At 38.2% G+C, this 26,659-nt stretch overlaps 1 protein-coding gene across 2 annotated transcripts in view; it reads right to left on the reverse strand.

The window, feature by feature from the left end:
- ppp2r5ca (protein phosphatase 2, regulatory subunit B', gamma a) overlaps positions 1-26,659 on the reverse strand; it is a 46,936-nt gene that overhangs the window by 15,917 nt on the left and 4,360 nt on the right. For both annotated transcript variants that reach the window (XM_057860372.1, XM_057860373.1), the window contains exons 2-10: positions 13,524-13,723; positions 5,474-5,584; positions 4,097-4,189; positions 3,802-3,932; positions 3,460-3,519; positions 1,109-1,217; positions 888-941; positions 632-802; positions 425-552 (exon numbers count right to left, since the gene is read on the reverse strand). In XM_057860372.1, the coding sequence (XP_057716355.1) occupies positions 425-552; positions 632-802; positions 888-941; positions 1,109-1,217; positions 3,460-3,519; positions 3,802-3,932; positions 4,097-4,189; positions 5,474-5,584; positions 13,524-13,723 (1,057 nt within the window). The remainder of the gene's footprint in view (positions 1-424; positions 553-631; positions 803-887; positions 942-1,108; positions 1,218-3,459; positions 3,520-3,801; positions 3,933-4,096; positions 4,190-5,473; positions 5,585-13,523; positions 13,724-26,659) is intronic.

Here is a 26,659-nt window from a genome sequence, read left to right on the forward strand (position 1 = left end):
CCAGCACATGCCTAGTTGTAAGACAACTTCGAAATGTTAAGTTGTTTGCTATTATAGCTTGGGGTGAGACTTGGGCGACAAAATGCGATTTTATAGCTTAAGAACTGGTATTTATTTACTGGCACGAGAAAAATACTATTACGTTCTCATTATTTATTGCTGACGGGAATAAATATGTCAAGTTCGTCTAATCTAATCCAGTTGTTAATAAGTGAGCCATGTGCAGAACAGACAAGGTCTAGCAATGGGTGTCAGGGATGTGCTATATACATAACCCTAATAAGTAATGTAGTCACAGAGTCGTATTGTCACACTACCGTCCACAATGTGACATTTGTGTCACACGGATGCTAAGCGGGAGGACGGTGAACGCACTCAAAGAGCAAGAATGCAGCACTCCAGTGTGAAAAGTGACGGCTCTCACTTGTTCCAGTGGGTTTTGGAGTTTCGGTACAGAGCGGGGAACATAATTGGGAGAATCTTGGCCGCGTTGTCGCTGATCAGACTCATGATGTACTCGTTATTCCAGTAGTACAGCGCCCGCTCTGCCACCTAAAGAGCAGACAAGGCATCTTAGCAGGGGTTCTAGCGTAACTGAACAGACTTCCCGGGACGAGCTTATGTGCATTACCTGGAAATGCGGACTGGACACGCATTTAGCGAGCTGCCGGAAGAGAGGTTCCTGCACTTTCACGAATTCAGATGGTTCGATGACGTCCAGAATCTCCTCTAACTCATTGAGGAACATCACTTCCTTGGGACTGTGGGTCTTTGGCCAGTACTTTAGGAGAGCCATTACCACCTAGGAGAAGAGCAAAGACAAGGAACAACATTAAAAATCAGCCATTTAAACCGGCAAGGAAACAAGATGAATTTAATCAACGTACTGGCTCAGTTAGAGTGCTGTCTTTTTCTAAAAACTGCACCACACAGTAGGCCAACTGCAAAAGAGAAAAGTTAGAAGATTTAAATATTTTAACACCCGAAATGCATTTGCTCTCGTTTTTACAGCGACACATTCATCCAAGCATGACAAGCACTTTCACAACTACCAAGTCCAACAAAGTATAAACTGTTACATAACAAACATCAAACACATACACAGTACCTGTGGATGGTAGACACTGAGTGATTTCACTTTGTGTAGAGGTAATAAAACCTTCAACAGAAAAATCTTGTGCTCTTCTTTTAGAGGTAAGGCAAATCCATTGATAATGCTGTGAATAAACAAATCACTCGATGAATGTCTGTTTATTACAGTTAAACAATTAAGTAACATTAATGTGTTGGCTGCCCATACAGTGCCCTCCATAATTATCGGATTTATAATAATTATGTGTTTTTTAGCTTATAATATATTTTTTTTTCTAAATAATATGGGACCTCACTGGAAAAAAGAAAAATCCAACCTTGCTGTCTACACGCCAAAAAGCTGTTTGGGAGGCATGCACGGAGAAAACCTTTCCTCACTCACAATCAAACGCAAACGTCTGGAGTTCGCCAAGCGATATTGGGGCTTCAGCTGGGACAGTGTACTTTGGTCAGATGAGACTTTTGATTGAGCTTTTTGGCAACAAACACTAAGTGGTTCTGGCGTGCCACGAAAGATGCGCATGCTGAAAAGCACCTCATACCCACTGTGAAGTATGGGGGTGGGTCAGTGATGCTGTGGGGCTGTTTCGCTTCCAAAGGCTCTGGGAACCTTGTTAGGGTGCATGGCATCATGAATGCTTTGAAATACCAGGACATTTTAAATACAAAATCTGTTGCCCGAAAGCTGAAGATGGGTCGTCACTGGGTCTTTCAGCAAGACAATGACCCTAAACATATGGCCAAATCTACACAGAAATGGATCAGCAGACACAAAATCAATCTCCTCCCATGGCCATCTCAGTCCCCAGACCTCAACCCCATTGAAAACATGTGGGGTGAGCTGAAGAGGAGAGTACAGAGGAGAGGACCCAGGTCTCTGGATGATTTAGAGAGATTATGCAAAGAGGAATGGCTGAAGAATGGCTGTCTTTTCCCATCTTGTGAAACATTATAGGAGAAGATTAGGTGCCGTTTTGTTGGCAAAAGGGGGTTGTACAAAGTATTAACACCAGGGGTGCTAAAAATTGTGACACACATTATTTGATGTCAAATAATTATTTCTTTATGTAGGATTTTTTCCCCACTGAATAAATGCACTTGTATTGAAGGTTGGATTTTTCTCTTTTTTTCCATTAAGGTCCCATATTATTAAAAAATATATATATTAGAAGCTAAAAAACACAATTATTATAAATCCAATAATTATGGAGGGCACTGTATATGCTGTTAAGAGTCCCTGGGCTATCCCATCTCTCACCAATAGTGTACCACACGAATGCTATTTTTATACCGTGACGTCGCCATTGTGACACGTAGGTCATTATAGACACGCCCTTGCATACAACCCATGTTATTTCTGCTTGTTTCCTCCAGTAATCTTTGAAAAAAGAACATGCCAATCAAACACTGCTGCTATTGAACTTTTAGAAACGACTCTAGACATGACGGCATATGAAAATGTTTTCGTCATACGTTTCGCGTAACTAAAAACTGAGGAAAAAATGAAGAATGGATCAACTTGCGCGGACGTCCAAAAGACCAGTTCAATGCCAACAAGGTGAAGCCATTCACATTTCACATGCAGTTAACATTTTGTTGGGTGCCATGGTCCTACAGAGGACAAAGAGGTAAGCCATTTTGATATTTTTACTACTTTTTTAGCATAGCGTTTTGCTGTGCTGCTTCTGTCTGACAATGAATGACCTGAAAAAAAAAAACATACAATGGTATCTGAATGCCACTGTTACCTTTTCTGTTGCAAAAAAACTTTAGTAAGGGGAAGTGTAAATAAATTATTGTATTAAGATTTGTCATTAATGAAACAATTAAAAGAGTTCGTTGGCTGTAACTGAGTAGCATTTGCGATCGCTACACAAAAATAGCAATGTAAATTGCCCCCAAGAACAGTCAGAGACATAAGACAACCACATGATATAATATATAAGAAAGACCAGGGCCTATGGTGGTAAAGGATGGATTGTTGAAACAGGAGAATATCATTGTCAGTGGTGGAAGGACAAGAAAAAGGTGTCGATAAAAAAAGCTAACTCTGGATCAGGTCGGCTCTTTTTCAGCCTCGACACTCAAGCCATCTCTTTAACTGAACATTTGTATGTTCTTCCAAATCTTTACCAGTGAATTTGGCACCAGGGACATCATTCTCGTACAGAATATTGATATGAATATTAATGAGCAAAAGTGACGTGTTGCTTGCGGTACGCCATTGGGACTGGCAATATAGAAAATAGATTAATGTTCTGAATTTTGGCGTAAGATAAAGAGAGGGTGGTGTAAATCTTCTATAATGATTTTCTATTAGCATGTACAGGTGTGCTTATGTGGCTGTAGCGTGAAAATGCAACAAACCTTCCAAGTATTTCCAGTAGTTCAGCAATACCATTGTGATGCTCCGTCTCATAGATAAACCTAAAAGAAAAAGATGATTTGAAGATTGAAGAAGTAGGGATAGGCCCAGATCATGTGATCGGAAATCGGGCCCGATCACTTCATTTTAAGATCAGAATCTGGTGAAAAAGGTTTTTTTTAAAAAAAAAAAAAAAAAATCTGGTGAGACATTATTCAAGCTGAAAATGCACCCAAAATTGACTGGCGACCTCTAGCAAAATAAGAGCTCATGATTTCTTCTGTCAAAAGCAAACTCTTAATCTACTGCCAAAAAAAAGTCAAGAATATGAAAACTGAACTGACCTATAGAAAATATTATTGATCTGTTTTCTGATGTAAGCTCTCAGGCCTAGGAACTTCCCGTAGATCCTGTGAAGAGTCGTTTTAAGGAAGTCTCGCTCTCTGGGATCTTCACTGTCAAATAGTTCTAAAAGCTTCAAGTGGATAGAGAAAACAATGCATTAAGCAATTTAAATATAACAATGCTTTGTACATTCGTTTTTTTAACTAATTGGAATGAAATGATTTTCCCACAGTGCTGTCAAGCCATTTGTCTGCATTGACAAGCGCTTGTTAAGAGCAGATCTGCTTTTCTTACCTGCATAACAAATTTCTGGTCGATGTATTTCTTCGCTATGTTGGGCTGAAAGTCGGGTGATTCTAAAAACCTAAGAAAAAATTCATAGACGAGCTGCAAGGGAAGCAAAGAGGAGTAGAATTCAGAGACAAATATATATGGCGGAAAACAGACAAGACTGAAAAATTAGTTTCTGCTCTTGCACTCCTCTTTAAAAGAAACTGCTGTATTTTAAGCCAAAACAATTGTTGTGTTTGATAGAACAATATGTCTATCTGCTGCCATAGCAGATTCATGGCGCATTAAGCCCCCGAACTTTTTTTAATTTGCTCGTTTTACCCTGGAAACCCTTGTTTACAGACGTCGCGCAACCGCTTTTGTTTCAACCCAGCCATGAAAACAAGGTATTTATTATTTAAAATGTCTGTCATTTTTAGTTTAGAATCATTAATTGTGTCTAATAGTTTGTTTAAAAAAAAAAAAAGACTAAAAAATTATTCACTCGCATATTTTAAACTTTTAAACAAATTACGTCACAATGGAAAAAAATGGCGTCTGTAAAAAAGTCACGGATATCTACCTTATAACTATCGCTAAATTGTATTTTTTTGTTAGTCGCATTTTCCCCGATATGTTAGATGATCGATCCAAACAAAGAAAAATTGAAAAAGAAAAAAAAAAACCTTTAAAAGGGTAAATTTATGAAAAAAAACCATCTCGACCGCTCCTTGATGTCTGCGATTTCTGCATCACGACCCTTGTTATATTACCATGTTTCACCCATAAAACCCTCAAAATAATCCAGCTGTGGCCACTCACAACTGTGTCTTGACACTCAGTGATACATGCGACATGGAGTTTTTGGATCGAAAAGAGGTAAGTACGCGATAATATCTCGTTAAAGTCATGGCGTCTGTAATTCTGCTCTCGCGTGCTCTCGCCTCCATATAGAGTTTTTCTGTTTAAAAAACTTTATATAAAAAAAAACAACAAAAAAAGCCCTCCAGTCCAAAATTTTTCTTCCCCCAGAAAATTGAGATTTTAAGCTTTCCAATGATGTATCACGCATGCATATCGGACAATTTTGCCAAATTGGGGGTCTCAGAGCGGCACTTGAAGTCACCTGAGCGTTTTCCGCCATAGGTAAGATGACTTTGCTGTTCAAAATGCTACCAATTAACTACTATCTGGCCAGGTATATCCACTCAGTCTTGAATACATAAAAGTGGGGAGGTGGGAAATGATACACTTTTCAATGGACAGCAACAATATGTATTTTTTGTCTAATTCAATTTTTCAAGCTAAACACTGAATGGCGAGGTTGTTTTCCAGATAACGATTACTCATGGTAATGGCCTGGGTGAACCCGGTGATCGTTTATCAATGAAAAGTAGCAACCTGGAGGTGTGGCCATGCCGCTTCAAGTGTCGGCTCATCCTCCTCGGGATCGAATTCAGCTCCCGTGGGGTTGGACGATGGAGGCAGTGTTCTAAACATGTTCACTGAAAACTGCAGGCAGACAGATAATGAAGAAGGCATGCAGTTTTGATTAGACAAGAGAGCAAGCTGTTATGAAACAATTACTGCATTGTTATAATCTTGTATCAGCTTGAACACAGACGTACCAAAATATCAACAGTGAGGCAGCTGAATGAGAATACATTCAAAAGTTGCATTATCAGTCAGTGACTGTATTTCTTGTGAGGATCTGAATAAGGTTTGAATCAAGTTGAAATTTAAGCTTGCCTTTTTAAAATGTTCTTATAGTTTCCTTGTGATTAGTTAATAGATTTCCGTCTTAAATGTGCCGTTTGTAAGAAAGCGATACCAGTGACCGGATTTCAAAGCACAACAAATGACACAAATTTCATGGCTTGAATGCAAACATTCATTCATTTTCCATGCCGCTTTTCCTCACGAGGGTCACGGAGGTGCTGGAGCCTATCCCAGCCAACTACGGGCAGTAGGCAGGGGACACCCTGAACTGGTTGCCAGCCAACAATGCGAGAATTTGATATTTTGAGATCTGAAGAAGGCGTTCTCCAAACATAGACTAAAAAAATATATGTAAAATCATTTACTTTTCAATGCGAGTGCCACATGAATGCACACATCAAAATAAAACACAAAACTTGCAAATGTCATGTGACTAAATCCAGACTAGCCAAAAATAGTCGAGATGTTATTTTGGGATGCCAGCAGGGGGAAATATTGTGAAACAATACAGCTCTCTGATTGTGGTGAAAGATTCAGTTCAATTCTTATTTTACGACTGATATTTGGGCCGGCCGATATATAGAATCCCCCCCCCCCAACATCAACAGGCTGCTACCGGAAGCTTCAGGCTTGCCTGTTTTGTAAATACTTTGATTTTTTTTTATCTTGCAATGTTGCTTTAGGCGTTTTCAGATGTTTACCGGGGGTTCCTTTTCACTCTAAATGTAACTTGTAGCATTAGCTTAAGTATATCTTGCCTGTTTTGTAAATATTCTAAGATTTTTTTTTTAATCTTGCATAAAACAATATGCAATGTTGCTTTAGCCTTTGAAGGTGTTTACCGAGTGTTCCTTTCACTCCAAATGTAACTTGTAGTGTTATCATTAGCTTTAGCATGGCAAGCATCCTTTTACGCTCACTTGTTTATATCTCGTCGTGACGTCCAGGCAGGTTTAATTATATGAAAATAATGTACCATTCTTGCTGAGTGTGTATAATCGTAAAAAGAGTACCATATTTTTCGGACTAAGTCGCATTTTCCCCCCCATAGTTTGGCTGGGGGTGCGACTTATACTCTGGAGCGACTTATGTGTGAAATTATTAACACATTATTATATCATTTCACATGTGATTTTGGTGTTTTGGAGTGACACTGTTGGTTTGGTAATCTTGTTAGCATGTTCTTTATGCTATCATTATCTGAATAACTCTTAATAGCTATGTTACGTTAACATACCGGCCACGTTCGCATTTTGTTGTTCATGCATCATATAATATTATCATTCTGTACACTTATTCTGCATGTTGTTCTCTATTGTTATTACATTATTATTATTGTTATTTATTGGTTTGGTAATCTTGTTAGCATGTTCTTTATGCTATAGTTATCTGAATAACTCTTAACAGCTATGTTACGTTAACATACCGGCCACGTTCGCATTTCGTTGTTCATGCATCATGTAACAGTATCATACTGTACACCTATTCAGCATGTTGTTCTCGATTGTATTTTCATTTTAAATTGCCTTTCAAGATGACATATCTGTTCTATATTTTGGATTTTATCAAGTAAATTTCCCCCAAAAATGCCACTTATACTCCGGTGCGACTTATACATTTTTATTTTCCTCTTCGTTGGGCATTTAATGGCTGGTGCGACTTATACTCAGGTGCGACTTATAGTCTGAAAAATACGGTACTACATTTGTTGGTTTGGTAGCACAAGACGAATTAATCCTTTAGGTCTCAGGTTATCATTGTAAATTTGAAGCTTTTGAAGCATTTTCTAAAATTGTCTTTATAATCTATGTGCTTTAAAAAAAAAAAAAAAAACCTTTGGATATCGGCAATCAGCTGATTTTTTTTTTTTTAGATATTGGTATCAGCATCAGCATTTGAAAATCTCCTATCAGTCGACCTCGAGGGTTAACAAACCGGAATCAAATTGAGATGTGAGTCAACTTCTAACCCTTTAGTATTTGTATTATTGTTTACTTATGCGCCTAACCTCCAAAAACGGACATGTCACTTGAAATCAGAGCTGAAACGAGTACTCAAGCAACTCGAGTTTAAAAACAAATCCGAGTAATTTTTATTCACCTCGAGGAATCGTTTAATTTTGCCAGCTCTAAGCATCACGTCGCGTGCGTATAGGAAGAAGCAATAATACCCGACTGCAGCCAACAGTCGCTCCAGACTATTCCAACGTTGCTAAAAACTACGCTCGCATGATGCGACGGTGGTAGCAGGTAGCACTTATGCTACGGTGGTAGCAGGAAGCGTCTGATGCCTCTCATAGATTTCACATTTATATAGAACTAGATGCGAAATGACAGACTTGGCAGCATTAGTAAACAGTCGCCATCTTAAAGCAGTAGACTTCTCAGCGCTAATAAATACAGTACTCTCCAAACGTTACTGTCATCTGATCACATAACGTTAGCCTTGCAGATGGCTAGGTTTCTATTAATATGACTATTGTCGATGTGTGGCTAACAAACAGGCTTTATTTAATCTATAAAAACATCGCGCTGTAGAGTGATGCGGGTGTAAAATAAAAACATAATACAGATAACTGTCAATTTTAGCTCAGTAGTCATTGCTAGATAAAACATCAAGTAGCACTGGTCCCCAACGTGCTCCAAGACAGCAGGTGTCATACATTTATTTTGAGCACTGCAAAAACTCAAAATCCTATCATCAGGACTTAGTTTAACTACAACTGCAACTTAAAACTTAACTAAAAATTAAAAATTGCACGACACAAATTCAAAAATTCAATTGAAACACGTGGGAAAAACATCCAACTTTTAAGTGATGTGCGTTATCAAGCATAGTGACATTTTTATGTATGAAATAAGATTTTTTTTTTTTTATATAAGATCTAAAAGTTTTTTTGAGTGAAAGCAGTGAATTATTTTTTGTTTTCTATAGTTACATCCAAGATGCAATTGTTGGCTGTTTTCAACAATGTACATCGAAAATGAAGACTGACTGAAAATGGTTCAATATTAGATGAAATGTCTTGTTTTCTCGAGTATATTTATGATTGCTCTTTACCTAAAAAAAAAAAAAAAAAAAAAAAGTTTTATCCGATTACTCGATAGAATTTTTAGTCGAATACTCCATTACTAAAATATTCAACAGCTGCAACCTTACTTGAAATTTAACTAAAGCACTGTATCTTTTTAACAAAATATAACCAAATCATGTTGACTGGCTTGCTTTTGAATGTGAGAATTCGCTTAAATGTCATAATTTTGTGAATACTAAACCCAAAAGTAGTAGTATGTTGAAAACGTCAAAAAAATGAACATCACGGTAATTCAAGTAAAAGTGCATTCTAAATTACGCTAATAAAAACAACTTTATAGTATTAGAGCTGGCTAATGGACAGCAAGATCCAATTAGCCACAGTGCAGACATAACCAACCTACATCTTGTTATCCAACAGTCCAAAGTCAATTTTATTTTTAGGCTCCTGGAACTGTAAGTTGCAAGAGTCTGGCAGACAATAATGCATGTGTGTGGTACTGTAGCCTCTTGCAGTGTCAACTGATTCCCCTGTGGGCTGCTGTACCCGACTGGGCAATCATGGGACAGTGCAGGTGGGGAACCGAGACACAGGAAGCCTTGTTCGACAGGACTGCAAGGTAGATAAGCTTGTTGTGGCAACACTGCACTGCGCCTCCGTGTCAGGCCGGCAAAAGATGCGTGGGATTAAAAATGGAAGCTAAAAGAAAAGGTCATACACATGACTGCCAATTTCTGTAAGGGAGCGCCATACAAGTGCTAATGACGTAGTTTCTGTCTGTCGCAGAAATTTCTAAAGATTGGCTGCAGAGACGAGAAACAGTTACTTATGCTCCAAATGTCAACCAAAGCTCCCCTGTTGCGAGGAGGGAAATCCCTTTGTTGGAAAAGCCAGCTAATAATCGTAGCTCATCATTACACCCACACTGTTAAAAGAAACCAGGCTGCTTTCTAACACCCTACATAATTGTCCATTCAAGCATTAAACTAATGATTCGGATAATATTGTTTTGTCTGATAGAAACATCAAAGCTGAGGATTAGCTCGCACTGTACAAGATATGTTTAAAAAAAAAATAAAATAAAATAAACAGACAACATCCCCCAGATCTATCAGAAACTAGAGTGCCAGTTTTCTACTGCATCCTAGCTCAAGGACACGAGATATAACCTGAAGTTAACCAAACAGAAATACACAATCTGGCTTTATTTTGAATCTCATGACCACAGTCTAAAGGCTTAAAGAAAAGATGTTTCTATCCTAACAGCAAAAAGACTGTTCTATGCTATCTTATACATCTGCACGTTATGTAGTTGGATAAGTTTTACAATAATATTTGTGGGTATACCGCAGCACAGTGGTACCTCTACAGACGAATTCGTTCCAAGACCTTGTTTGTAAGTAGAAATGTTTAAGAAGAGTTATTTTGTTGATACAAACAAGAGATTAGGGCTGCAGCTATCGATTGTTTTAGTAGTCGATTATTCGATGAACTAGTTAGTTCGAATAATCGAGTAATCGGATAAGGAACATGAAAAATTAAAATACCTTAGCTAAACCTCAAACGGTATAAAAAAAAAATAAAAAAAATAAATAAATAAGGATTCATGTACAACAAAAGAACAATGGCTAACTTACATAGCAAAAGTCCGCTAGCTTAAATGCTATTAAATGCTAACGTTTTTTTTTTCTACAATGTTCTAAACAAATGGTTCGGACATGTATTCCCACAAAAAATGGCTAAATATACCTATTAACTAAACTACGAATGCATTAAAAAAAACATTAGCTCATGCAAAAACGTGGCTTATGTCAGTCTTAACATGGAACAGCTGGATTCAGCCATGTGAAATGAGGCAGACTAGAGGGCAGTGTATCCACTGAAATCAATAAAACTAAAGGCAAACACTTTCAAAATAAACCATTACAGTGGCACTTTAATAAAACGAATACTCGAAGCAGCAACATTTATTTCAAATCTTTTTTTCCTAATTGAATACAAGAGTAAATAGATTCATCGTTGCAGCACTACAAGAGATAATAGAAAAGTATGTAAAAAGGGTGCGTTTGGTTGATCTCGCCAAAGAATATGGCCGGAATTAGGGCTGCAGCTACTGAATATTTTAGTAATCGAGTATTCGACTGAAAATTCTATCGATTGAGTAATCTGATAAAACATAACATAAAACTGACTTCGCCTTCCAACATGATACAAAACAGTCCTTAAAAAATATCTAGCATTAATATTAGCGTTATATTAAATATAATATTCATTGCCAATCATATTTGTCATGAAGAGTGTCATTTGAAAGCTATTCTTAGTGTAGAATCTGTATTATGTAGTATTTACTCAACATATAATAAAATTAATTCTGAAATATGTGGGATTAACTCCAGAAATCGTTATTTATATGACGAACATGACGATGATGACGTGCTTTTATTTTGAAATGTTCACCGGAAATACGTTCGCTAAACCGCTTACCGTAAACTTTACAGTCCGCCAAAAACACTTTTCGTCATTGCTTGTGGTGACACTAATAGATAGGGGTGTAACGGTACACAAAAATCTCGGTTCGGTACGTACCTCGGTTTTGAGGTCACGGTTCGGTTCATTTACGGTACAGTAAGAAAACAAAATGCAAAATATAAATGTGCTAGTTGTTTATTACACACTTTTGTGCTTTCAACAATAGGAACAGTAGCCTATACAAAGCTAGAATGCTGCTCATAAAGAAGCGGGTATTTAAAGATAATAATCCAACAACAATTTGCCTTTCAGACCCCGCGTATTGGTCGGCTTTCTTTCTGAAAGAAAGAAGAAAAAAGAAGTCCTGTGCGAAAGAGAAAAGCAATCCCAATGACGAAGATTTAACATGTATTTTACAAATGAAATGTCTCAATTAATTTTTTCTTATGAACGGTTTTCAAAAGCTTTATTGGTGGATTTTCTCAAGTTAAAGCGCCACACAGAAATTAATGAATTTAATTGTGTAAGCAGGATCTGTGTATTATTCTTATTATTTAATTACAGGTGTTTTAGCTCATTTCAATTTATTTTATTTAAATGGGCTATTATTTATTATATTATGTGTATTGTATATTTTATGTTGTATAACTTTAGTTCCTATGTGAATATTAGTTCCTACTTGTTTTGTTGTGGTAGGAGGGTTTGTTTTGTATTGAACACGGGGCCGTGTTGGTTATTATTATAGCAGAGAAGACAACTGTAAATCAACAAAGACAAGTCAACTGTGCCCCCCTGATTGTCCACTCAAGAGATCTGATGGACTCAAAATGTGGGTTACGATTGCATATCAGTTTGAAAATCGACCGGATCCACCGTATTTTTACACGAGTGACTTCCGGTCTGCTAGCTAGTAGTATTGACGCAGGAGGGCCGCGTCTCGTGTCAAATAAATAAACTCTGCCGTTCTTTTCGCGTGCATCGCGTTGAGCCGCTTCTGGGACGCGTCTAACACGCAGCCGCACTGCGACTGGTTTGCATTGGCTGATTGACTTTAACGGCCGCGTTTCACTGTGTTATCGCGGCGGCCACGTTGTCACGCCGTTGACGTTTCAAATTTACTGTCCAACCGTGTTGGTCCCCATTATAGTAGAGAAGACGGAGTAAATATAATCAACACAAAGAAACTCTAACCCGATCGACTCACAGCCTCGAAAAGTAAGGGTTATATTACGTCAGAAACTCGTCCAGTACGACTCCGTTCCGAACCGAGCACCAAGTACCGAAACGGTTCAATACAAATATATGTACATTTACACCCTTAATAAAAATATATTTCTGAAAATTTTACGATGTATTCTGTTGAAGAGAGAATGCATTTTAAAGCTGCTGATACAGAATGGGGACTTGAGTATTTTATTTACCATTTTGAACTGTTTATACTGAAATAGTAGTTAATTTAAGCCTGAGAGGATTTTTTTTTACTATTTTTTCAACTAATGTACGAAAAAATAAAAGCTAATAGCTGGGGGGTTGTGCCTCAATAATAGATTTATAATCGAGTCTTAGCCTCTAAATTGTACCGTGAGGTGCTCCAAGATTCCCACCTTTAGTTTTGATGATTTTTTTAATAAAGTATAAAAGATTTCTGTCTGAATTTTGGGGGGCTTGGAACGGATTAGGGCATTTGCATGGAAAACGCGTCTACTTACAGAATTTTCATGTTAAGAAACTAATTCCAGAACCAATTCATTTTGTAAGTTGAGGTAACACTGTAGTAATTTTATAGACAAGCATACTATTTACAGCAGCGGCAGAGAGTTGGGGGCGGAGGGGACAAAACGTTTACGTCGCCCTGGGGAGGCGTAACAGAAAATACTTGAGAAGCACTGCCTTAAGTGTTGGACACTATTGACGACAGAGGGCACCGAATAAGTAGCTTAAAGGAATGACAAATGACATCATGACAAATGCAAGTGCGAAGCCTGAGCTAGAAGACTCTCTTTCATCCCAACTGTTGGGCCGGCCCGCATCAAACGGCTGGCAGTGTACCACTGTAGTAATTTTTCTATCCCAGTGAGCTCTAGCGTGCACTGCTGTTAAATTAATGTCACTAAAACCAAAACCCAACCGGCCAGCCACTGTGCTGACCGAGTTTCCCACACATCACTCTCTCTGGACACAAACAGATCTATCCCAGCCCCTGCCCAATCAGCTATCAGCTCCACTGACCATGTGAACCACCTCTGGGTAGATGGGCTCTGTGATGACATTCCTGTTGTGGGTGATGTATTCCACCATCTCGCTCAGGGCCGCCCGCTTCACCTCCTTCCATTTCAGGTCGCTGAGCGGGTCTGAAAGGAAGTCGAAGAGGACGCAGCACTGTCGCAGCTTCTGAATGAAGAGCTTCTCCTGCTCGGCGGGTGCGACGTCTGAGGGAATAGTCAGGAGGGAGAACACTGTTAAACATGGCTGAGCAATGCGGGAACTCAAGCAACACTTGATGAATGAAGTAGTTGGCACTATAAGACAAGGGAAGTCATTTTGTAATAAGAGAGCAGGTGAGCTCTAAAGCAGGCTAGTGTTGGCATAAATGTCAAAAATTCTGAAAGCAGCTACCGAGTCCGAGAGAGAGATGTAAGATGGCAAATGAGTCATAAAGACTTAAGTGTCAGAACAATTAGAAACCCACAGCGCGGATAACTACAACACGAAGAGGAGGCGTGTGGACATTAAGGAGAGGGACGTGACGAAGAGGAATTTGGGAAGTGGGTGAATGGTCACGGCCCAGATACTGGTAGCACACGAGAGCGGAAAAAAGTGGTGGTCACTATTATTGTAACATGGTTTTAACAGCACTTCCTGTTTCACTTCATTTCCATGTGTAAACAAATCAGCAGAGGAAATGATATAGGGCAATCATTACACAAGGAATGCAAAGAGGCAAACCACATGACATTGCAATTTTGTGTTACAGCATTTAATCGTAATTTAGTTGGCGTAGGTAAGCACACAGCTAAGGAACTGGCCGTCAAATGAACTACTTTACTATGGCAATACTCCTCTAGGCACAGTTCAATTACAAGACTGGCATTAAACCCGAAGATCAGAAAATTTAGTTTTTTCCATCCTTTCAAAATTTTTATGACCCAGTCATTAATTCAATTTCATGGCTGATCAAGGATATTTAGCCACAGGTCTACATTCACTACCAAAAACAGTTTGCCAATCTCAAACAGCAGATAAAAAATAATGACTTCTTAAATATACAGTTGTATGAAAAAGTATCTGAACCTTTTGGAATTTCTAATATTTCTGCATAAAATCACCATCAAGATAAATAACAGAACCCTCTGCCTAAGGAGACTTAAAGAGCAATTGAAACTAATTTTTACCAAATAATTTAAGTCAGGTGTGTGCCCAATCACTGATGAGTGGTTTAAAGCTGCCCTGCCCACTATAAAACACAACTGGTAAGAAGGCTAGGTTCATACCGCAGGTCTTAATGCACGAATCTAGGCCTGTCGCAATAACAAATTTTAGTGTATTTTTACAGTATCGGTCAGTATTTTTATTATTAGTATTAGTATTTATTTTTATTTGTTGTTGTTGCTGGCAGTTTTATTTTTTGTTTATTGTTTGTTTCCCCTGAACTGTCGTTTATATTCAGTCAGTTCACTCAGTAGTTCAAGTTAATGTGCAATTGTTCTTTTGAAGTTATTTTTACTTCTGTGTGTATTTCAGTAGTCAGTCACTACACTAGGCAAAGTGCTAAGAGGCATTTTAACAGTTAAAAATGTTTACATTTTAAGTGTTTATTTCATTTTCTTAAAAGCAAAATAAAGGCAGTCTTTTGGAAAGTCAGACTTTCAACACCTGATCAAAAACAGCGATTCATGCCAGACATCCCAGGAATTTGACTGAACTACAGCAGTTTTGTGAGAAGAATGGGCCAAGATTAATCCTAATCGACGTGCCAGACTGGTCTGCATTTACAGGAAGCGTCTGGTTGAAGTTATAGCTGCCAAACGGAGCCACAAAATATTAAAAGAGATGGCTCACTTATCTCCCCCCACCCTTCTGTCATTGTTTGCATACTATTCTCATTAAAATATTAAAACCTATAAATGTTTGGGTGGTTTTAGTGAAAGCAGACATTGTTTTTTCACCTGTGTGATTTTGACAAAGCTCAGATCACATTTGATGGTGATTTTATGCAGAAATGTAAAAAAATCCAAAAAGGTTCAAATACTTTTTCATACCACTGTAAGTAAACTTCCATCAATTAGATAACGATAAAATAGAACCACAGTGCTAGTACCTTTGCGTAACCTTACCGAGGTCAAGACTGGCATTTGAAAAAAATTGTGTACATTTAAACCTGCTTGCTTTGTTGCACTTGAAAAGATTGAAAACAATGTTGTGGCTCCGATGTCACAATGCAAGCGTCACTCATTTGAATGCAAAACAGCGCAAGGTGGACGTTGGCATCAGGTGTCATCAAATACAAAAATTCTAGATTGATTGTAGGTTGCATGGAGTTGTGGACATTGGTGTAGTGACAACTAGGGGTGTGACAAAGTATCGAAATGGTGATATATTGTGATACTTTGCACCCAAAAATATTATAGATATGATAATGCCAAGAATCGAGGTGTCAATGTTTAAAAAAAAAAAAAGAGGAACAGACAAGTTGCTACCAAAATATTCCACTATAATAGTGTCTCAGTTAACTCTATGGCTGCCATTGATGACACTCGACACCCAGACTATTAAGCCCGGGAAGGGCGAATCATCATTCATTGACTTTGAATTCCCCCGATTTCAATGTGTTCCACAACAGCTAAACTGATTTCTGTAGCCCTTCAAGGAAGCAGATTGCTTTTTGTGCTTAAATATAGTGCGTCAATTATTAATCGATTAACTGGAGTAATTCGATTAGGAAAAATCTAATTTTGCTGCTTTGAGGATTCGTTTAATTCAAGTGGCGTTGTAATGGTTTGTTTTGAAAGCGTTTGGATTTAGTTTTATTGATTCGGGTGGATACACAGCCCTCTAAGGACAACAGTGAATATGGCATATAACATGGTTGAATCCAGCTGCTCCCTGCTAAGACTAACATAAGTTTTTGTTTGAGCTAATGTATTTTTTATGCATTCATAATTTAGTGTATAGGTATATTTTGCAGTTTTTTTTTTGTGGGAATAGGTGTCTGAACGATTTGTTAAGAGCATTGTAATTTTTTTTTTTTTTTAAACATAGGATTTTATTGCATTTAAGCTAGCATATGTTTGCTTTGCAAGTTAGCCAGTTGTTCTTTTGTTGTACTTATGTATGTACTCAAATTTTTTTAATACAGTTTGAGGCCAAGCGCAGGTATTTTAAATGCAATTCAAGTGCAATTCTGCATAGATTGAAGAAAGACTAAGGGATTTTATTTCGTCCTCTCATTTAATGCTCTTTTCTGCAATCTTAGCAAGCCTTTGTTTTACATCTCCTAAAAATTTATTCTGCAACACATTAAATGTTCCTAACCTGTACCTCGATTATTTGAACTAACCAGCTTATAGACTGATCGATTACTAAAATAATCGATCCCCGCAGCCCTTAAATCAAAATGAAATATTTGCAAACATCTTTGTTTAGTTTGGGAAAACAATCAATAGTTTTACCCAGTTTCTAACATGTTCCAGACCCAACCAAGAGAAATATCAATCAATTAATGGGGGAAAATGTTAGTTAACCCTTTAACACCTAAGCCTATTTTGGCCGAATTTGCATGCATTTGATGTTGCCTTTATATTTCAAAGAAAAAAATGTTTACAATGGCCAAATTGGGTCCCTTTTTTCAGGACACCTTGAACTTCATGTCTAAACTGTTGTTTTCTTCACTGACCAATTATAATCCACATTTTGAACCCAAAAAGACAAAAAAATCCAAAAATCTTTTTTCAAAATTTGTAATGTTGACGTCCCATTGACAACCAAACATGCTCGACCAACCGTTTTGAAGCTTGATAATATTTATTCAACTTGTTAGGATAAACATTCAATAGAAAAAAATAAGATTGAATAGTTTTATGTTTGACAATTCAACACAAACAGCAGGTATGGTCATAGGCGTTTTTGGCCTTTACACATACTATGGTCAAAACAGTCTATATAGTGTGCAAAATAGTGAGAAAAAAATTTATATATATATCATCTAACACAAAAAGGGTTAGGAAGATATCTCTTTGTGAAGTTAGGTGTTGTACCCATCACCTTATCAAAAGTATGTACGTACATGCAATCAAGCTTCTCGCACACACATCTACATAAAAATTGAAAAGATTATAGTGAAGAAAATATATATATAACATTGAAAAGAAGTATTTTCAAAAATATTGACAAGTAGTTCAATTCAAAATTTTCAGGCATGCGACCCAATAAAGTTTTTTTTTTTGCGCACTCAATAAAGCTTCGTCTTCAACAGGTCACGGAGCTGCATCACACACAACGTCACACAGCCTACTTTTTCGCGGTTTGCGCTCTACTGTCACTTCTACTCGCCGAGACGCCGATTCATCAGAGGAAAACTGACAAATACGAGTCATCTTCTTCCTTGAGTGAATGAAATAATGTATTAGCTTTTGCTAAATGTAGTTATAGATTCATTCTGCACGTTTCAAAGTTGCTCGCTCAAACCAACCGGTGTTGCGCATTTTTCGGCACGACACCGGCCGCTGCTTGCTTCGCATGCCTCCCTTTCAATAGTTGGCGCCTAGCTCGGAAATTTATTAAAAATGATCACATTCGGTTCGTCCTTCCTGACATCACAATGACTCTTGGGATAAGTAGTCTTTTGTGCTGCTTTCGCTTTTGAAAAAGGACAAGAAATGATGGAAATATGGAGATGGATACATGGTCCATGCAGCGTTTTAATGCATATTTATGAGTGCAATAAAACTATAAAACTCAAATGACATTATCTCCCGTTTTTCTTGGCCGATTAACTTCAAATAAAAACTGGTGTGGACATCAACTTCCGCACTTTCAAACGAGACCAACCAGCAGCACGTGGGTGATGTAATTACAGCGTGACGAAGCTTCAAAGATGATATGCGTAAACGCGTCGCTGCCGACACGTTCGGTGTTAAAGGGTTAACATACAAAAGACTAATCAATTTTTTTTTTTTTTTTACTAGCTTGTAAGTCAAATTTATAAATGGATACCTGGCAGCAGTATAGAACACACACAGATAAACTTCACATAGATGTTATTACATTAGAGCGACATCCGATCCTCTAAAATAAATAATTTGTATACACGCACCGTATATTGAACTTATGAATGATATGCTGCACTGTTATTAACATCAGTTATTAGCATAGGCATTAAGATAGCTGAAATTTTACTAGTATCAGTCTAATAGCAGTAAACTGGGAAAGGCAATAAACAGTCTGAACCCTATTTTTTTTTATGTTCATGATTTAAGTGACTTGACATGAATAGAAACTCAACTGCTTTAAATCGAGGCAAAATGTATGACAGTTTCACTCCAAAAAGTTGCATCACTCAATCGTAAGGCATCTCTGTATGAATTGATGTTGAAAGGTGGTAACAAGGCTGGCCAGGTTGTGCACCCATATTCAGTTCTGCTCTACGCCTCCTCTTACATAAGTCCTGTCTCAGAGAGTTATAAACTTTTTGCGCCGTCCCAAAAATACTCATCTACTTGTGTAGCAGACAGAGGCTCTGCATTGTGATCGCAATATTGACGGAAACCACGATGTGACTTCTATTAATGTAACCCACTGAGCGCTGTGGGGCAGGGCATGTGTGAGATCATTCAGAGACTAGTGCCATCATGGCGAAAAGAGCAGTATTAAGATAACTGTTCTAAACAAAAGAGAGTAAACAATGAACCCCACTGGAGCCACTTTTTCTTGAAAGTGGCTCAAATCAGCAATCTTATTTTGCATGATACTCAATGTAAACAACCAAAAGGACACTATTTATGTTCTTATGTAAGGGGGCAAAAGGTCACAGGCTGGCAGGCATATGAGAGCAAAGCAACATGTGATTGCATCCAGGATTTGTGCAGCTTTGTAGTCAAAGTTTGCAACACATGCAGCATTAACAGTCATTGCTGCAAGGTGGAGACCTTGTGAGCAACACAGAAATGCACAAAAAGTGGCACAACTCAGAAAGGGACTATTATTATTCTACAAAGTCACACCTTGTTATGCTGACATTGCTAGAGCTCATTTGAGTCACAAAAAGAACCAAGTATGTGCATGTTACCTTTTCATAATTTTTAAGGAAAATCCTCATAAATGGTTGCAGTGAATACTGTATATTGTTTTTATACTTCTTGACTTCATTTATTGCTCTTCACTGAGATCGTATTATCTTAGCGTACACTTATTAAAAAAACAAAAAACAAAAAAAAAGTAAAAACCTTCCAAGTCTTGTCTTTTAATGTCTGGTGCTTGTGCTGTTGCAGTTTTGATGACTTAATTAACTAAATTGTGAGCCTGTCGAAACATATTAAGCAGAGCGGGTTTGTGCACAATATAACTTGCACAGTGGGTTGTGCTTATAGTCAACTAGGAATAACACCTAACCTTATATAAGACTGGTTATATTGTCTCTAATATACAACTCTTTCTTGAAAGATGCTTCATTTTTTTGGGCTCGTTCACGTTTTTGAAGAAGAAGCTCTCCAAACATTTACTCATTCTTGCTAGCAGATTTTCCATTATTGCTGATATATATATATATATATATATATATATACACAGTGGGGAGAACAAGTATCGTCAGAGTGCTGCTGTTTTAACTTTAACCCACTTGTTGTGTTTGTGGGGTCGTATCCGCTTCTGCTGTTTTGCTCTTTTGCCTTGTAGTAGCCGCCGGTTTCTAATCTGGTCAACGCTCCGGTCTATTCCGGCTTCGTGTAACCTCTCGTGAACTTTTTTAAATAGTTCACTGTTCCTCGTTTTACGCCCATCTAAGCGAGCAATTATATTCAATTCTTTTAAAGTTTGAATTAAATACAATCTTTCCGCCGGACTCCAATTAGGTGCGCTGTGCTTGGAAGCCATGTTGCAAGTGACGTTACTTATGTCACCAAGCGACGTCACCACGTCAGTACGGAGCATGTGCAGAAAGAACGCAACCAGACACCATTGCGCTTCCCTGTTTACATGATATAATTTTACTTCTAATCGGTTTGGGAAAAGGAATATTCCACCCCTGTGAATCGGAATGAAATTCCATTCGGTTTGGGCCTTTTCATTCCGAATGAGGTGTTTATATGGAACACATTTATTCGGTTTGAACATCTAAACCGATTGTAATTGGAATATTTGGCTCCATGTAAACGTGGCAACTGATCATGAGGAAGGTGAGGGATCAGCCCAGAACTACATGGCACGACCTGGTCAGTGACCTGAAGAGAGCTGGAACCACAGTCTCGAAGAAAACCATCGGAAACACAATACGCCGTCATGGATTAAAATCCTACAGCGCACGCAAGGTCCCGCTGCTGAAGCCAGTGCATGTCCAGACACATCTGAAGTTTGCCACTGACCATCTGGATGATCCAGAGGAGCAATGGGAGAAGGTCATGAGGTCGGATGAGACCAAAATTGAACTTTTTGGTCTAAACTTGGCTCGTCGTGTTTGGAGGAAAAAGAAGGACGAGTACAACCCCAAGAACACCATCCCAACGCTGAAACATGGAGGAGGAAATATTTTTTGGGGCTGCTTCTCTGCCAAGGGTGCTGGACGACTGCACCGTATTGAGGGGAGGATGGATGGGGCTATGTATCGCCAGATCTTGGCTGACAACCTCCTTCTTTCAGTGAGAGCCCTGAAGATGGGTCGTGGCTGGGTCTTCCAGCATGACACGACCCAAAGCACAAAGCCAAGGCAACTAAAGAGTGGCTCCGTAAGAAGCATCTTAAAGTGATCCTCGATTTTAAAGACATGTAGGCTCTAATAAATCACAATTGTTCTCTTGTATTAAAATATGTCGTTAGAAACACATAAAATGTTAAATCAATGGAAATATTTTATAATATTTAGTGCATATTTTGACCGATAGTTGGCGCCATGTTCTGCGGGCGCGGAGTGATGACGTAGATGATATTTTTCCAATCGTGTAGCGTGTGTACAACAACTGTGTATTACTGGCTTAACTCGCGAAGTAAAATGCCACGATGTGCTCAGTAGTCATTGTTGGATAAAACACCAAGTAGCACTGGTCCCTAGAGGTGTGCAAAATTTCCAATTCTTAGATTATTCGCGATTCGGCCATGGAAGATTCGAGAACGATTCACAAACATCCAAATTCCGATTATTGAAATATGCCAAGTAAAGCGGAAGTACAACACACTCAGCGCGCCGCGCGGTCTTCGGGGCCCAACGAGGCAGAACGCAGCGAGAGTAGCTAAACATCATGCTTCTCATTACCCGGCCCCTCGGGTGATGCCAATGCTCAACTCATGGCTCTAGCTCAACTCATGCCACGAGATAAAAAAACACAACAACATACCTGACTGCTGCCGAAAAGCTGCTACAAAGTACGTCATCCACATAATGTAATGGTAGATATAATTTATATAGGACTAGATGCACCATTGATTCGGTAGCGTGAGCAGCACATCTACAAAAAGCTAGTAACCGGCCGCCATCTTAAAGCAGTACACTTCCCTGCAAGGCTGTTGTAACGAACCTTCCAAGCAAACCTAATTAACTTTTGATCTAAAATACTCCTAAATCGGTAAAATATTGACTTGAATCTATCTTTAAAATAGTTTTAAAACTTTCACATGTCGAAAGTAGACAAAAGGGAAATTATGGAATAACGGGAGCAATTTTAACAACTTTAACAGTTGATTCACAACATTAAATTAATTGAATGTAGTTTAAAGAGCATACGACACCAGAAAAAAAGTCTTAAATGGCATTATTATGTGAATTAGAATCATATTTTGAGACGATTCGACTATATACAACAATTTAGCAAAGCGCAGATGACGAGAAATTAGTCTTTTAATCTGCCGGTTAGCCACGCCTACAATTATAGGGCTTTAGCGTCCCCAACAGGTGGATGACGTCAGCGGTAGACTAGGCTCATCGGTTTTACTATTCAGCCCATTGAGGGGGAATTGTTCAGAACGAGGAAAACGCGACGAAGAGAGCGGCAAAATGTCATTGTTTCTGTCTCTTTACGTCAATATTTTTACAGGATATTCTTTTTATCCAAGTATTTTTCCCCAATAGCTATATAAATGGCTTGAGAAGGACCAGTCAGCCCGTCGAGGGGGAACTATTCACAATGAGGAAAACGCGACGAAGAGAGCGGCAAAATGTCATTGTTTCTGTCTCTTTACTTCAATATTTTTACAGGATATTGTTTTTACCCAAGTAATTTCCCCAATTGCTAAATAAATGGCATGGTCATGACAAATAACTTGTGCTAAATGGAATATAAAATAATAAAAATCCATTTATTCAAGACGACATGTCAAAATTACTCCATAATGGTCAAAACAGTCGACTTTACCTTTACTGTCACACCTGCCGAACGATATTTTATGACACCTAAATCGGACATATCTCATTTCCCTTCCCCGGCTTCGGAGAATGTAAACAGACCAGAAGGAGTGACAGCTAGCCGACATGCTAACCCGAACCGAGGGATGTTTCAAAGTCTTCGAAGTGGAAAATCACACATAACTAGCCTGGATTATTTGACATGACGACCCGGTTGTCGAGTTTCTTTGCGGATCGGCAAACCGCCCGGCGGAGAGCAATTTACAGTTCGTTCCCTGGAGGAGGGTGGCTGGAACTGTTGTGTAGCTAACGTGCTAACAGCTAACTGCTAACGAGCATGAGGAGAGCTTTTTACATGCCTATCAATGATCAAACGTAAGTAGTCCTTTATTTAAAGGAATTTTATAGTGTTTACTTTGTAATCACTGTATTCGTATTTGACATAATACAAAACAAGATGTTTACTCACTTCCTTGTAAGTCCAATGGTCCCACAGTAAATATCCACGGTGAATGGGAACCTTTTGAAACTCCAAAAAGGCACATACGCCTCTCCCGCATACAGAATGATTTTTCTGCAGCCGTTTGGCTGGCGTGATGCAAAAAATAAAAGTATTAATCCGCAAAATCAGCTGAATCCTTCGTCCTCATACACAACAGTACACTGTAGCGTGAAGAGGACGTCTTCTACCGTACACGTCACAGCGCCCTCCTCCTCAATGCAAGACCGAAGCCGGAAGTCACTCATTTTCCTGGCGCGGGATTCAAAAAACTAAATAAATATAGCGATCGCTTCCACACACATCCAAGCGGTCCATATCATTCAGGAGCATAAAATACCGCGTGTATTATGAAATAAACATGCTTTTTCGTGTCACAAGCACTTTAAAGCTGCTGTTACAGAATGGGGACTGGAGTTTTTTTATTTACTGTTATTTTTGTATATTTGTTTACTGCTATATGTTAACTTGATACTGAAATAGTAGTTTGGTTTAGCCTGAGAGGATTTTTGAACAATTTTGGAACTAATGTACAAAACATTTAATAAAAAAAAAAAAAAAAAAAGGAGGGGGGGTGCATCAATAATCGTTTTATAATCGAATTGGAGCCTCTGAATCGTAATCGAATCGTTAGGTGCCCAAAGATTCCCAGCTCTACTGGTCCCTAATTAGAGGAGTTCCAAAAAATCGATTATTACATGCATCGCGATTCGACACGTGACGATTCGATTACGATTCATAAAGGTTAAAAAACGATTATTTTCACTCCTAACAACGCTCGTAGCGAAACGAAATTCAAGACACGTCTGCGGCCCGGACACCGTTAACGGACGCACACACAACGTTATGATGGATGCTCCCAGTTACTGGAAGATAGATTTACTCCTTTTTAAAAGACTGGAAAATAAATTTGTGTATATGGCAGGCAGGACCAGAAGCCGGTCGCGCTTTTGTGCGCATTTTTAGAGCGAGAGGGGAAGAGAGATAGTTCTTTGCTCGTTGCTCCTTGCCTTTCAGATGACCAGCTGTAGTTTTAAGGCATTTCAATTAAAAAAAATATCCTGAGTGTGTTGCTAAGACCCGTGTGCATCTATAAGAGGTGAGTACAAGAACCCTCTTGTACTGTTTAGCCTTTATTGTTGTTGTTTTTGAGATGTTAATAGTTAGCGCCGAGCGCTAAGCTAATGAGCTAATTCGCTAACGTGTATTTCATATGCAGAACTTGTAAAACCATGATAAAGTACAGTGGTAACACTACAAACATGCGAAATAGAAAGAGAAGAAAGTGCGCGCGCTGTAATGAGTGTGAGTGTAGCAGTGTCAAGACCAGTTGAGATTTCCACCTGTTACTCCAAGAGGTAACACTGTGAAAACAAAGTATATTGGTTAAAAGAAGTCTTATTTCTAAAGACACTTTGTTTGTGTCCAGAAAATGTCGAATTCATTCCACCAGTGTAAATTTCATTGCATTGTTGAGAGAAATGAGTACTCCCTTTAAAATAGTTAAGCATTTTGCACTTTCTTGAAAAACGAAATAAATAAAAAAGCAGCTTAAGGGCAGCTTTTTGTTGTATGGGCATTATTCCATCTTTCCTGTTGAATCATAAGGATATTTTAAATAAATAATGGACATAAATTTGCTTGGCTGCTTTAGTAATCAGTGCTGCACGATGCATCGATAATCGTGATAACCGCGATAACCGCGATCATAGACGATATCGCGATAATCGATTAAAAATCGAATCGTGGCGTCCTGAATCGTAATCGAATCGAATCGTGGGGTGCCTAAGATGGCACACCCCTATCCCTAATGTGCTCCAACACAGCCTTTATCATACATTTATTTTGAACACTGCAAAAACTCAAAATCCTATCAGGGCTTACAGTTTAGACTAACTTAAAACTTAACTAGAACTTAAAAATGGCTTGACACAAATAGAAATTCAATTGAAACACGTGGGGAAAAATCGTAACTTTTAAGTTATGTGTGTTATCAAGCGTAACGGCATTTTTAGGTGTGTGTATATATATATATATATATATATATATATATATATATATATATTTGTTAATAAGATCTAACGGTTTTTTGAGTGAAAGCAGTGAATTAGTCTTTTTTTTAATTCTAGTTACATCTGAGATGCAATTGTTGGCTGTTTTCAACAATATACATCGAAAAAAAGACTGATTGACTGAAAATGGTTCAAGATTAGATTAAATGTTTTGTTTTCTCATGTATATAATTGCTCTTCACCAAAAAATATGTTTTATCCGATTACTCGATTAATCGATAAAATTTTCAGTCGATTACTCGATTACTAAAATATTCGATAGCTGCAGCCCTAAATGTATATATTCGTCCGAGTTTTATTCATTTTTTTCTTAATGCATTGCCAAAATGTATATGATCGGGAAAATTTTTCGGGAATGATTGGAATTGAATCGGGAGCAACAAAAAAAAAAAGCAATCGGATCGGGAAATATCGGGATCGGCAGATACTCAAACTAAAACGATAGGGATCGGATCGTGAACAAAAAAACATGATCGGAACAACCCTAGTTATTTATATTGTTTATTCAGTGTTTTCACTGCACAGAAATATTTGTCACTTAAAATGAACATCTACAAGAATAAATACAGGCCATTAATTGAAATTGGGCTTTTGCAGCAGCAGTCTACATTCAGCCCAATTTGCAAGCAATAAAACCAGCCCAACTCAAAGGACACATTTGCTCTCGTTCACAGGTGGTCAGTTTTGTATGTCCAAGTGGCTGATGAAGTGTCAATAAAAATGCAAAGGCAGCCACCGAAAGACCATCTGTTCGTTTGACTCGGAACACTACTAAAAGGGAGCTGAATAAGCAAGAACTAAAACAAGCACGGACACCCTGTTTTGACATAGCTAACATTTTTATAGTACATGTAGAAAACTTTGTGCAAGGGTCATATTGATAGAGTGACAGAAAAGGCAGTGGCTTGTGTGGCTCAATAGAATGTAATCAATAATTGCCCTGGGTTGCAGCAGAGTACAGTGGTGTCTTTCAAAACCGACTGAGTGCTTTGTTCAATGGGTGAGAGGTAAGACTGGCATTGCTTCAGCCCAAAAACTAGACATTTTATACCAGGGAGCGTGATTACGATAAAGAAGGGTTCCTTAAATTCACTTGGATGCGTAATCTCCCCATTTTTGCTACATATAGTATAAGGGGCAGTTTACATGGTGACTCTCCAAAAAGACGAAAAATCTAAAATTTGCATTTATATAGTTCCGTCTCCATTCGAACAATGTCGCAATTCCGCATTAAAACGATGTAGTATTC

Source organism: Corythoichthys intestinalis, chromosome 15 (assembly GCF_030265065.1).
Source record: "Corythoichthys intestinalis isolate RoL2023-P3 chromosome 15, ASM3026506v1, whole genome shotgun sequence".
Taxonomy (NCBI): Eukaryota; Metazoa; Chordata; class Actinopteri; order Syngnathiformes; family Syngnathidae; genus Corythoichthys; species Corythoichthys intestinalis.